Source organism: Taudactylus pleione, unplaced genomic scaffold (assembly GCF_031769625.1).
Source record: "Taudactylus pleione unplaced genomic scaffold, aTauple2 ptg000127l, whole genome shotgun sequence".
NCBI classification, from domain to species: domain Eukaryota; kingdom Metazoa; phylum Chordata; class Amphibia; order Anura; family Myobatrachidae; genus Taudactylus; species Taudactylus pleione.
Window position 1 is genome coordinate 16,897,785 of NW_028284529.1, and position 15,019 is coordinate 16,912,803.

Here is a 15,019-nt window from a genome sequence, read left to right on the forward strand (position 1 = left end):
AGTCAAACATTTCAGAATGATAAAGATGAGGTTACCCATAGCAACCATTCAGCTTTTAATACCACTTTCAGACATAAGACCCAGGAATATCCCTGCTCAGACTAGGGTTTTTTACCCTCGAGACCCTCTTTAACACTACACCTGAGATCCAGGAAATTCCCAGGTCGACCCCTTTCAGACATGAACTGGGTCTGCCATGGCATTCTAACAGCCAGGGCTGCCAGGCAGCTCTCATGTCATGCTCATACACACACAAATATGTGATACACACACACATGTGACACTCATACACACTTGCACAATGACATACCCCTTCTCCAGCCACCACACCTCCCATCAACTCTGTAGCTAGTCTGCACCAGCTGCTTCTACACACAGCACCATGGACCAGACACCTCTTTCTAATCCATCAGGTAATCAGTCTTCACCCCTTGTTATAAGGGCTGTCAAACCACGGACTTCTCTCCCCAGATCCAACGCTGTCAGTTTGTTTTCTATTGTAGGAGGATGCCCCACCCCCTCCAGGCAGCCCTAGCCCTCTCAAACAAAGCAGCTCCACCCCCTCCAGGCAGCCCCAAACGGCCAGCGGCTTCTAGGTGTGACCCTGGAGTAAAATCGTGGGTCACACCAGTCAGACTTAACTCAAGTTATCTACCAGGGACAAAAGTCCTGGGAAAGACCTTGGTCAATAGCAGGGGCACTGACCCGGGACTGTGATCCTGGGTTGGTGCCTTTCAGACATAAGCGAGTCCTGGGTAGTTTGGCCAAGCCACGGCAAAAACCCAAGAATCTCGATATGTCTAAATGGGGTATTAGACTGTTGTATATAAATTATAGGTAGAAGCCAGTGGCGTATCTAGAATGGGTGCATTGTGTACAGTGCACTCAGACACCTGAGTCCTGGGGGGTCCACACCGCACACTTAGCACCTATATCTTCAAAACTCACCTCTGAGACTCCCCGGTCAGCGTGAGTCATGCTCCAAAACCCACTGGGAAAATGGTGGCCATTTTTCCGGTGTTTTGCGCATGGACAATACAGTCTGTGCTCCTAGTGCTCAGACTGTCTACTGCTCTACTGGCTAGAAAGGAGAGGGCCAAGGTGGAGACTGCACACGGGCCTCCTCTCTTAATACACCCCTGGTAGAAGCAGATTGTTTGCTATTATTAATATTATTACTATTATTATTGTTACCAGTTATATACCTCCAGAATATGCCATTGAGCTTTACAATTTGGTAACAAACAGTAATAAAACAAGACTGGTAATGACAGACAGACATAGGAGTAAGAGGGCCCTGCTTGCAAACTTGCAATTAAACTATGAGCAACTATTGCACTTTATCGCTCTCGAAGGGTTGATGCATCTCCCCCTAAATGAGATGCACCATAATGAAGCCTCGGGATCTGCAAACTGCAAGTTTTTTCACAAGGCTACAGTGTCACCACAGTTCAAAACTAGCAAAAGCTGGTTCAGCACATGCAGCTTATTGGGATGTGAATGAGCAGATCAATAAGAAGCCGGAATGGATTGTAGTCATGAGCCCTACATTGGGATAGAGGTACCATACAATGGATGTTGCACAGGGCCACATATTTGCCAAAGCCAGTGCTGTTCATTAATACTCTTTTTTAGATTTCAATGTTGTAAGCATGTGAGGTCTGCCTTAATGTAATACATTGCAGAGGAATTATTTCTATACATACATGACGCAGCACTTTTTAAGTCAATAAAAATACTGTTAGCAATGGTCAAATGAGATTGCTGATTACCAAGAACCAGTTATGACATTTCAAGTAATACGGTGTTTTAATTTAACCTAAAATTTTTATTTAGTTGGCCTGTGTTTTAAATTACAGCCAATTTGCTCATCTCTACGTGTATTTCCAAAAGGAGAGAGGCAGTTTTTTTGTTTGCTTTTAAGAAGCAGTATAAGCAGACTTCAGCTGTTGTTTGATAATAACATTCTTTAATTACATCTCTCCATGCGTCTTCATTTCACCGTAATACTGAAGAACAAATTGACCATTCCTCCTAACCAACTCGATTTCAGCAGGACAGTCACGCTTTTTGGGAACTATCCCGGTGTCCAACCCATGGGTCGAGTGTCCCATGAGTGGTGGGTAGGTTGGGGGAACACTCTGTCACATGCTGCTCTGCATAACAGAGAAGCAGTGATGTATGGTGCGTGTATGCAATTTTAAACACATACATCCACACACATGCTGGGTATTATGGCCTGATTCACTACCGATCGCAACTGCGATTGCAATAGCACGCAGTCTCACTGCGATAATATGCTAATCCATTGCGATCATTATACCACCACAGCACAACATAAGGACACCCACTTTACCTAACTACACACATCCGTAATGTTTAGCAAGACTGCAAAACCATCAGTACAATCGAATACCATCACAGCGTCACACACACTTGCACAAGGTCTGACCTTACTCAGAGACCTCAGGCTGCATACGACATTTCAGTGGCTAATTTATGCACGCCCCTGCAATGGCGTTCAAACACCCTGGTACGCCTGCGTTTCGCTGCCCCCCCATCACCACCCACAAACGGTACTTCCTGTCAATCACTCTGTGATGGGTTTGCGTAGTCACTGTGATCGCAGTCCCGATCACAGTGGCTGTTTCGCGCACTACCGATGCATACGTATGCGCAGTATGCAATAATCGGCCGATTGCGTGCACATTAGCAGTTGCGATCCATGCTGAATCAGGCCCTTAATCAGTAAAAGAGGTGGAGTGAATATACTGTATATCAATGTATTTTTAATGCCTTAGGAGAAAATTAAGTAAATCAATTTAAATGAATTAAATACTTGTGTTACATATAGTATGTCTATGTATCATAATGAATTTGTGCTCCTATGGCGGTATCTTATATATAAAATTCATTGGTCTGTTTGTTTATTTGTTTATGCATTCAGTTATGCATTCGGACACCCCTGCATCGATTGGGATGAAACCAATATTTGTTTATGCATTCAGTTATGCATTCGGACACCCCTGCATCAATTGGGATGAAACCAATGTGAGGTGGTCCAATTGGACCCTGGCCAAGTTTTATGGTGGTTAGGGTCCCAGTCGGACCTCCCGTTTCTGTATGCTGGGCAGAACTTTGACCCAGGAAGCCTATTCTGAGACTTCCACTGGATGGATTTGGATGAAAACTTCACAGAGTGGTAACATTGGATCCCAGAAGACATACTAGGGGTTTGAGGTCCCAGTCGGACCTCCTGTTGGTGTACGCTGGGCAGAACTTTGACCCAGGGATGCTGGGCAGAACTTTGACTTGGGGAGCCTGTTCTGGGCCTTTGACTAGATGGATTTGGGTGAAAACTTCACAGAGGGGTGGCAATTGATGTGAGATGCCTAATGGAATGGTTGGGGTTCCGGTCGGACCTCTTGGCGGAGTGCACTGGGCAGAACTTTGACCAAGGGAGCCTGTTATGGGCCTTTCACTGGATGGATTTCGATAACATCACATAATAAAACTTAATCACTTGAAGATTTAAACCCGGCAATTCCAGGTACTCAGCGAGTAAAATATTTATATATCTTTACTCCATCACTCTGTTTGATAAAACAAGACACTACATGTTTGAAGCTGCATTTCAAAATAAGAATTGGTTTATAATTTTTGATAATATTGCTTTTTTGCATTTTGATTTTTCAATTTTTTTCTGTATTTTTTTCTGATCAGTAAAGTTAGTGTAACTGGTGAAGCATGTATTGCAGGTGAGGCCCACTGCCACAATTAGTAAGACAAGTATGTTTATATATGTACAAATTCCTTTGGGCTCAGAAGGATTACGTTGGAATGATACACATTAGGGGAGGTGTAAGAAGAGGTGGTAATTGCCAAATGTGCTATATAACCAGCGTAATTTGACACTTACATTGAACTTTGGTATGTATGAAATAAGAAAATGTAGAAATCAATCACTTTTCCCTATGTTATCTGCAAACACCTAATGATTTTGCTGTTGCCATACTATTATATGCTGACGGAAAATCACTCAGATGTTATTAATTATTATTATTAACTGACAATTTATTTCCTAGAAAATGGTCAGAAATTGGCATTTTATTTTCTTGGATAATGTTTAGAATGCATTTCTAAAAATATATTTAATTTAAAAAAAATATACAGAAGCCGCCATATTAAAATGACAGCTAGGAATTGGTTGCTACATTATTTCTCTCTAAGGCTTAGTAAATCTACCCCCTCCCCCCACTCCGGTTGAAAAGATGTTAATAAATCTTAGCATTAGTGCTTCCTGCTTTGCCTCCGTAAGAGGCAAGAGCTATAGCGGCACGATAAGTACGTCCACCCGACTGTATCTAAATGGGCAAGTTTTAGACACTGCAATTATAAAGCTACAGTATGGGTATTTTGGGGGAGATTTAATAAAACTTGGAGAGAGATAAAATTGGAGATAAATAGCACCAACCAATCAGCTGTCACTTTACAGGCTGTGTTTGAAACATGACAGTTAGGAGCTGATTGGTTGGTGCTATTTATCTCCAATTTTATCTCTCTCCAAGCTTTATTAAATCTCCCCATTAGTTTGATTTATCAGTGTCATTTAACAACTGTGTTACGTGAACATGTTCTTTTATTATTGTTTTTTGTATAGTGCCACCATTTTACACAGAGCTTTACACTGAATATTGAATCACTCATATCATTCCCTGCATCACTGGAGCTTCTAATAGTCTAAGGATTACATGTGCTAAAGATAAAAGGATTCTAACTACTGTGATATTGACACTCCTGCTGCACCTAAGGAGAAAGCATTTACAATAGTATGTAATAATAAATGGGTTGTTAAAGTCAGTGAACGATGCGTCACCACTTTGGTGATTAGCGCTGAAATGCATCTTCAGTGTTGCATATCTCCCATCAATTGCTGCTCCAGAGTTGGGACCTCTGCGCGTCAAAGGCGAGTGGGCCCGAAAAGGGGGCGTGACTTGATCATAAAGGGGGTGTGGCCCAATGACACGCCCCTGTTTACATCACTAATGGGGTGTACCCAGCATCCCCAAGATGCTGGGCTGCCCCCGGGCTTCCCCTCGTATTATGAATAGATGCTGTGCGCATGCGCACAGCATCTATTCTCACTCTGCATACCCGCTGCTCTGCTATGCAGAGCAGCGGTGTATGCTTCCCCCAACTGCCCCCCCACCGCGGGACACTGCGGCCCGTGGGCGGGACAGCGGGACAGTCCCAGAAAAACGGGACTGTCCCACTGGAGGCTGGAAGCGGGACAGTTGGGAAGTATGGTGTTGTCTGAGCATGTGCGGTATGAAGAGTGGGCGCATACACGATAAGAGGCCTCACTCGTGCAGCTAAATAAAACAATAAAAAAATTCAACAAACTTTATTGTCAAACTAACATTCTGACATTAGACATTTCCAGTGAGGAGAAGCAGTTATCGGCAGCTACAGGTGAGGAATTCAGCGTTGGAGAAGACTCCTAACAATAAGTGACTTTTGCTCTTCATAATTTCTAGGTCTTCTAGTGCCGGCATAGGTGCTTATGGCAGTGCTGATTCAAGACTGTTTTAGCGCTTGTAGGTATAATTCAGAGATATCCATTTGGTACATATTGAGAAGCAATATGTACAGGGATTATCTGTGCCTTTTATGTTTATTCTCTTTATCTCCTCTTGGTACATGTACCCATAAGTTATTTACCATACATACATTAGGGTTTATTTTATAAGAAGCCATTTATCATGCTAGTATGCCTACTCTATATGAGGGTACCATATCATCTGGAGGAAACCTACTTAAACACAGAGTTGCCTACCTTTTCAGATCTCTTCCCGGGAGAAGCCCGGGTAAGAGAAGCAGGAGGGGGGTGATGGGAGTGTGGCCTGATGATTCGCGTCATTAAGCCCCGCACCCTCGCGGTAAAATTGCCGTGATAGGCTAGAATTTGCATAGGGGGCGGGGCCAAATGACATGGTTCATGTAGAATCATGTTTTAAGCCCCGCCCCCTACACGATCGCCGCGGGTATTCTCCTCATTCTGCCCACTTCACTAGGAAGTGGGCAGAATGCGGGAGAAATGCCTAACCTTCCGAGGGTGCGGGGCGTTAGACAAGAAATCGGGAGCCTCCCGCGAAAACCGGGAGGGTAGGCATGTATGCTTAAACATGCGGGGACATACAAACGCAACACAGATAGTGCCTGTCCTAGCCTCAGCACTGTGAGGCAACAATCCAAACCACGGTAAGGAATCTTTGTCAAAAAACCCATTAATTAGGTTTCTTATTAAAAAAACAATACAGAAAATAAAATCAGAAAATGATTGATACTGGTTGAATTTTACTATATGTTAGTAAGTTTACAAGAGAACCCTGCAAACCTCTATGGGTAAGAACAAAAATGAGCAAGATTTTCCTACCAGATTGTTATGTTAACCTGAAAGGTTCTGACAGAACCTCAATGCTAAATTAATCTTCCTGTCCATCTGTTTAATATGTATTGTGGCGATTCTCGTGCCACCACATTACCTGTTCAGTTATTGCTATATCTGGATAGCGAAAACAGGTGAAATTTATTTTAAAAATACTTTATCCTTTAAAGATTTAAAAAATAATTATCCTTTTTTGTATTTATTTTGCATCTATTTTTTTTTACTGCGCTATCAATTCTTATAAAGCATAACTTACTGTACTGCAATAGACTCCGCCATGCATTGTTTATCTGTTTAATATTATATTATACAGATGTGTCCACATACATCTAGCCTCCTTGCGCATTTTAACAGCCCTTCTATCTGCAACATGCTGTGACTCAGTATCGCAGAACGTCTTTTCATGCAACTTTTTCCATTAAAGTGTGTCTTATTCGCAAAGTGATGCAAATATGACACACAAGTAGCTTCTGCTGATTAAAATGATATGCAGCATTCCTATATTCTATAAGACGCATTACGTAAGTGAAAAAGTCACACGAAAAGACAATCAACGCTGCCAAGTCACACGGCGCTCATGCATTATGTGTCACGCGACTTGTAGCGCACAAAGGATAGATGTATGTAGACACATCTATATAGTTGTACAAAGCACCTAAAATTAATTATACACTATCAAAGTTTGCAGGGCTGGACTGGAGGGAAGGGGCACAAAATTAATTAGTTGCCTAGGGCCCTATGGGATCTTAATCTGGCTCTGTGTTATGCATCATGTTTCAAATTATGGAAAACAAAAACCTTATCTGACCAAGCGCAAGCATTCCAGATAACTGATCCCGTGCTTTTACACCACTGTGCTTCACCACTAATGCCAATACTGCTGTGCTACTGTTTTACTTGTCCAATTCTTATGGAAAATAATTTACTTCATAATTCATTAATCATTTACAAAGTTATAATAACCATATGTAATTTGTTTGTTTGGCTTGTGACAAAGTAATCTCAGATTTGGATACATATAGGGGTAAATTTACTAAGAATCGAGATAGGTCGAGATGACCATCTTAGATGATTTATTCATTTTTTTCCTGCTTGCAAATTTACTAAAGGTAAAGTCGGGTGAGTTAGAAAGAGATTTCTCTCATCTCACTCGTAAAACTCGGGTGAGATAGCAATCTCAAATCAAATCACCATCGGGCCAAATCGGAAGTACTTTTCACCTAAAACATACATCTCTCAAATTTACCAAGAATCGGGATGACAAGCTCGCGTGAGATAGGAGCAAACTCTCTGTCAAAATCACTTTTCAAACTCTCAACCCCGAGCTGCGAGATGGTCAGAAACATACACAAATCATTGTGACTTGTGTATGTTCTTTCTATAAATGGTCAAAATAGGGTTAATTTGTAAAAACACTAACCAGCCCCGGAACTGGCAACTAGTCCTGGTTCTTAACATTACAGGGAACAAAATGTGTAGAGTTCCACTGTAATTTAAGAACCAGCACCAGGCAGCAGGGACAGAGCTGGTTTTAAATATACGTAGAAAAAAATTGACGTGAGGTACCCCTTATATTTAAAACCAGCCCTGGACCGTTTCTAACGGGGGACTGATGCCACAGCCAGGGGTGCCCTTTCACCGGGTGGCAGGTTGATAGTGTTAGGTGTAGTGTAAAATTAGAATCTTCATCTTTGTCTTTACAGTGGAACTGCAGGTCCCAGCAAGCCTCCCCCGCATGCTGGTACTTGGAGAACCACAAGCACCAGGACATAAAGGTGAGTATTGGATCTTTTTTAACAGGTAATTCGTTGAGATACTTTATGTTGACAAGGGGACGGGAACATCTTGAAACAGGTGAGTATGTGTAAGTGTGTTTATGGATGCAATAAAGCTTTATTTTCACAGTGTGTTGTGTGTTTTATTAACTGTTTCTTTACAGGTGAACTACAGGTACCAGTAGGCCCTTAATACCCTGCATGCTGGTACTTGTGGTTCTCCAAGTACCAGCATGCGGGGGAGGTTTGCTAGGACCTGTAGTTCCACTGTAAAGACAATGATGTAAAGACAATGATGAAAATTACAATTTTTACACTACACCTAACACTATCAACCCGCAACCCACCGCCCAGGGGTGGCGGGGATAACCCCGGGCTATCAGCTTAGGCCAGGGGTGCCCTGGAGAGGGTGACCCCTTTATTGATGGGGTCCTCAACTCCCCAGTGTTCCCTGGCCTGGGCTGACTAACGGTCAGGGCTGATGCTGCGGCTGGGGGGCCCAGTGAAAGGGCACCCCTGGCTGTGGCATCGGTCCCCCGTTAGAAACGGTCCAGAGCTGGTTTTAAATATATGGGGTACCTCACGTCAATTTTTTTCTCCGTATATTTAAAACCAGCTCTGTCCCTGTTGCCTGGTGCTGGTTCTTAAATTACAGTGGAACACTACACATTTTTTCCCTGTAATGTTAAGAACCAGGAGTAGCTGGCATGTCCGGGGACGTGGTTAGTGTTTTGGGGGGGGATCTCACGTCATTTTAAAAAAAAAACATTTATCTACTTTTTACAAGTCTTACCACACAAGCAGTAAGCACATATCTCACTGATATGTGCTGGCTGCTAGCTCGGGAGAGATTTGCAGAGAGAAAACACTGCAATCTCGGGTGAGTAATCTCCTGCAAAACGAGTTACTCGGGAGAGATATCTCCTTCTGCTTCACCATCGGCAAACTCGTTTAGCCTCAAATCGCCTGTTGGTAAATTTGGAATAAAAAAAGGGATTAAATCACCCGAGTTTTGGCGAGTACCAGCGAGATAAATCACTTTGAAAATCTGGACCATCTTGAAACTTAGTAAACTTACCCCTTAGTATCATCAACTCATTACTTCCATGTTTTTCATTGCAGGGCAGACAAACACAAAAACCCTGTTTAACCGATTTGTATAATGTAGTAGGCTAACATTATACTGGGTTTATACAAATACTGACATACTACAGGGAACTACTGTATAATGAGAAACCACACCAGCCTCATCTGTAATCAATGTAAAACCTATTCTAGCGACCTATATGCACCTATGTTAGTGACTTAGCTATATGCAATATATGTGATATCTACACAATCTATAACACTTTACTGACCAATATTCAATACAGAGAGCATTGTAGGTACTAAATAATTAAGAGAACATTATACAATACAGAGAAAATCAGGCAGCTTGGTTGATTTAATGGTTAGCATTGCTGCCTCACAGCGCAGAGGCCTTGGGCTCGATATCCACCCTAACAGTGCTAAGTTTGTATGTTCTCCCCATGTTGTGTGGGTTTACTCGAGTACCCTGGTTTCCATCCACAATCCAAAAACATACTGGTAGGCTAATTGGATTTTGACAAAAAATTAACCCCAGTATATATGCATGTGTACATGTAGTAGGGAATATACTGTAGATGTAGACTGTAAACTCCACTGGGACAGGGACTGATGTGAATGACCAAATATTCTTTGTAAAGTGTAAAGAATATATATGCGCTATATAAATAACTGTAAAGAATAATAGTTATGGGTATACAATACAGAAAGCTTATTAGTGTCCAATACAATACAGACAGCATTACAATACAGATCATGTTCTAGTGACTGACATACCATAGAGAGAGTTTTATAGTGACTGATATACAATACAGAGAATGTTCTAGTGACTGACATACCATAGAAAGAGGATTATAGTGACTGATATGCAATACAGAGAGGTTTCTAGTGACATACATAACAAAGAAAGTACTCTAGTCTTGGATATACAATACAAATTGCATGTCACTATTGTACAAAACAATGCATTTTAGCTGTCATACTACAGTGCTGGTTCTATTCTGGGGCCACTGTATATTGCAGAGCCAAAAATCTCAAATGGATTTACAAAGTAGCCCCTACAAATCTCTGGTACTGTTACTGTGCTGCTCTTCCTATAGTACTATGCTAATTCTTGGCCCACTGGAAAGGGAAATAATCTGTTTTGCCAGGCCTCCCACTACTGTAAGTGCTGGGAAGTACTGGATATTCATGCTATCCACCAATGAGTCTGCTGATCCATCCATAATTGACATATAGACTGGTCTGGAGGAAAATTACCAGGACTAACATCTGTTCATCTACAATGCTACCCGACTGTTCAGTATGTAATTCTAATTGCAACAATTAATGGGGATCCCCAGAGGTGGACACACTAACCAAAGTACTATTATAATAAGGAAGGGTGGGAATTTGGTAATAATCACATGGAAATTTTAAAAACCCATTGAAAATAAATCTCTTACCAGGTACAGGATAACTATTTAATGCATACATTGCACAGTACTTTGTGAACTATGCTTTATATTATGTATAAGAATGGTGTACTAATGTGGCCTTGTTGGTCCAAGATAGGTCTTGTAAAGTACCTATCACACCGCCCACATGTGGCTTCCTAACATAACTCCTACCATTCTGATGATGCAGAGGAGCTGTGCTGTACAGTCAGGTTACATTACAATAGGTCTTCTGGCCAAATGGGGCCACAACACAATGTTTTTTTTATACATTCATTGAGAAAAATGTGATCTGCAATAAATATCTAAAATGGGGTTGAAGGACAAGTTAACATAGAAACATAGAATTGGACGGCAGATAAGAACCACTTGGCCCATCTAGTCTGCCCCATTTTTAAACATATTGTTACCTCAACCCTTATTGATCCTTACTTCTTCTGAAGGATATCCTTATGTCTATCCCATGCATGTTTAAATTGCTGTACTGCCTTAGCCTCTACCACCTCTCATGAGAGGCTATTCCACTTATCCACTACCCTTTCTGTGAAGTAATTTTTACTCAAATTTCCCCTGAACCTACCACCCTCCAGTTTCAGAACATGTCCTCTTGTTCTAATACTTCTCTTTCTTTGAAGATGTCTCCTTCCTTTACCTTGTTAAAACCCTTTATATATTTGAACGTTTCTATCATGTCCCTTCTTTCCCTTCTCTGCTCCAAACTATACATATTAAGATCTTTTAGTCTTTCCTTGTATGTTTTGTGGTGTAGACCTTGCACCATTTTAGTTGCCCTTCTTTGTACAGTCTCTAATGTATTATATCCTTCTGGAGATATGGCCTCCGGAACTGAACACAGTATTCGAGATGAGAACGTACCAATGACCTATACAGTGGTATTATCACTTCTTTCTTTCTACTACTGATTCCTCTCCCTATGCAACCAAGCATCTGACTTGCCTTCCTCATTGCTTTGTTACAATGTTTGCTTGCCTTTAAGTCACCTGAAATAGTGACTCCTAGATTCCTTTCCTCTTCAGTACTTTCCAGTATAGTGCCATTAATACTATAATTATCTTTTATATTTTTGAGACCCAAGTGCATGATCTTGCATTTTTTGGCATTAAACTGTAGTTGCCACATTTTTGACCATTCCTCTAGTCTACCTAGATAATAAATCATTTGTTTTACCCCTCCTGGTGTGTCTACCCTGTTGCATACCTTTGTGTCATCTGCAAAAAGGCATAATTTCCCTTCAATACCATTCGCAATGTCACAAATAAAGATATTAAAAAGCACTAGTCCAAGTACAAATCCCTGAGGTACTCCACTGGTAACATTTCCCTCTTGAGACTGCACTCCGTTTACTACAACTCTCTGTTTCCTATCCTGCAGCCATGATCTTATCCATTCCACTATCTTTGTATTCAATCCCATGCTTTCCAGTTTATTTAACAGTGTTCTTTAAATTATCATCAGACCTATAATCTTTATTATTGTTTATTTATGTTAAGGGTAAGATAATTTGAATGAAATATATGAGGTGGTTAAAGGCATCTAATTTCTCATGCAGTGCACTGCAGACTGAGAATTCTTGGCCTTACCCCAGACCTCTCAAATTTGAATGAATATTTTCATAACATAATACTGTAGTTGCAGTTTCAGTTTAACTTATGTCTTTATATGAGTACAAGATATGATTGCTGTAAAATTAAAATAAATGAGGTTTGTATTTGTGTTTTGGTTAGTTCATTTTCAAAATATGCGATCAAGAGGTGATAGAATCATCACACATTAGATGGATAGGCTTATTATCCTGCGACCAAGTGTCCCAAAAAATAGCAAAATGTGCTTCCTATGATAGAGTGTTCAATAACTCAACTCAGGTAAAAAGTGAAACCATTTTGAACAAGACATTTGTCCTACTTTATCTCAACTTTTACACTTTATTTTCACACCTCTCCATCAGACAGCAGTTGTAATGCCATGACAATAGTTCCCCACTAGAGGGAACAGGTGACATTTACATGCCCTCCTATAGGTAACTATTATACTTTGAATAATTTTATCACATAATCACATCTATAATTTTGTATGGAATAGCACACCCAGGATAAATGTATTCCACATCACTCCCAGGTTCAACCCTGCTATAGAGCGTTTACTAGGCTTTCATTTAGATTCATCAGTAAATATTGTCCTACAGTAGTCTCATTGCAAAGTGTGCACCTAGAACTATTTCACAAATTACAACAAAGATACTATTGGCAATATGCTGAACTAATGAAGAATACCTTGTTGTTTTTCCTATCATGGGTATTTTATTTTACACCATGACAAAGTCACTTACAAAATGCAAATAATATTTAAAGGTTGCATAAATAAATGTATTTTTTTAAACAAATATAACATGCTAGCTAATTCCTAAACTTATGCTGAAAAACTGGTTTAGGAAAAATGTGTTTGTTGACCTAGGTGACATGCTGGGACTTGTAGTCACAAAGCAGCTGGAGAGCCATCTGTTTCCTACCTCTGGTACAGTTGTGTAGACCCTTCTGTTATGGGAGACACATGTCACTAAGTAGCTAAAAACAAGAAGGATGTTACACAGGAAAGGACACCTGTTACTTAGATTTTGCAACTGTTACAATTTCACAGCAGTCATCCGATGATGAAAGACAACATTTACAGCAAAAGAAGCATTAACAAAGTTCCGTAAAAACAAAAACCATGATGTACATTGTACACTGAGAGTTTCTGAATTCACAGGCAAGCAGTCAGTGCCCCTATACCTGTCACTAGTCATACTTACCATATCTTGCTTGAGAAGCTGTATTTTAGTTTCCAGTCTTTCCAGTGTGCTGGACTGGGGGAGGTTATCCCGGGTCTCTGTGTAGTCCGAGTACCCGCCTGTGGCATCCTTCTTCCAGTCACTGTGCTCTTCCCGGAGGGACTTGGCCAGGCTCTCAGGCACCTTGCGCCCCAGCTTGATCTCTATGTCTCTCAGGTCCAGCATCGTGGAGGAACCAGCCATTCTCCTATGCCAGCTCAGGAGGGAGTTACTGCTTCCCCAGAGCTCTCGCACAGGACCTGTCGCCTAGTATAGGCTACTCACAGAAAATACAACGTGTGCAATCAGCCAGATGTCACTGCGATTCCAGTGTGATCGCAGTCTATACACAAATCTCAGACAGGGAGACAGTCAGACAAGTAGGTCATTGCTTCTTGGGTGACAAGTCAAAACTTCTTCATATGGGTGTGTGCACTGTTACTATGAAATTACGTACCAGCAATTATTATTCCTTTATACACCCATATTCCTTCCCTCCAGCGCTTTCTCTGCTTGCTGTGGTTATCCTGATTTAGCACACACAGGTTTACTATCCTGATCAAAAGTGACTATAATGTACAAGGTTATTCTGACATGCCAAGCACAGTGCTATCCTGTAAACGGCCGCACTGTCACCCTGCAGCCTGTGTGTGTCATCCAGATCATTGTGTTCCCAACTCCCCAGATCTGCTGCTGAAACTTTAAACCTCAGTGGCAGGAGGACCGGGTCTGACACTGCCCTTCTACCGTATATCTCCAAAGAAAAAGTAATAACAGACCCCCCCCCTTCCCCCCATACACACACACAGCACCACACACACATACTGTACACACATGAGGCCGTACTTTGTTGCCAGCTGCGATTGTTTTAGTTTACACTGCAGGAGTTTTCGCCTGTTACTAATCCTGCTACAAACACAGGTCAGTGCTAGTCATAGACTTTCGTGCTGTACTTCTTTTTATCACAAAAAATATGAAAGTGGGTACAATTATTTTTAAAACTGAGAAAATAATATAACCAAGAAAAAAACAAATGGTAACGTAATTCTGTGCTAATAAAGTGGTGCAGCTTAATACCACTAATGCTGGGTACACACTGGCCGATATATATCGGCCACTCAGTTGAACGGCCGATATATCGTGTGCGTTAGCCAGTGTGTACAGACGATTTGTCTCTGAACGACATCGTTCACAGACATATCGTGTCGGCTGTGCAGAACTGCCAATGGACGATATATCTGCAGATATATCGGCACATCATACTGTGTGTACAGGCGGTCAGTTGACTGCCCGTACACTTGTTGCAGAGGCCGCTGGTGACTGACATCACAACTGGGTGGACCCATGCAGCGGTGTCCCTACTTCACATTGCATCCGGTGCGGGCAGGGACGGGGAGCGTGTAGTCAGCGCAGTGTGAGCGCCCGGAAAATAAGGGGTGTGGCTTTG

At 41.5% G+C, this 15,019-nt stretch overlaps 1 protein-coding gene across 1 annotated transcript in view; it reads right to left on the reverse strand.

Moving 5' to 3' along the window:
- LURAP1L (leucine rich adaptor protein 1 like) overlaps window positions 1–14,236 on the reverse strand; it is a 37,237-nt gene extending 23,001 nt beyond the window's left edge. Inside the window, exon 1 of the mRNA XM_088472661.1 lies at window positions 13,555–14,236. Coding sequence (XP_088328787.1) covers window positions 13,555–13,776 — 222 coding nt within the window. The 5' untranslated portion in view covers window positions 13,777–14,236. The remainder of the gene's footprint in view (window positions 1–13,554) is intronic.
- Window positions 14,237–15,019: the final 783 nt, after the last annotated feature.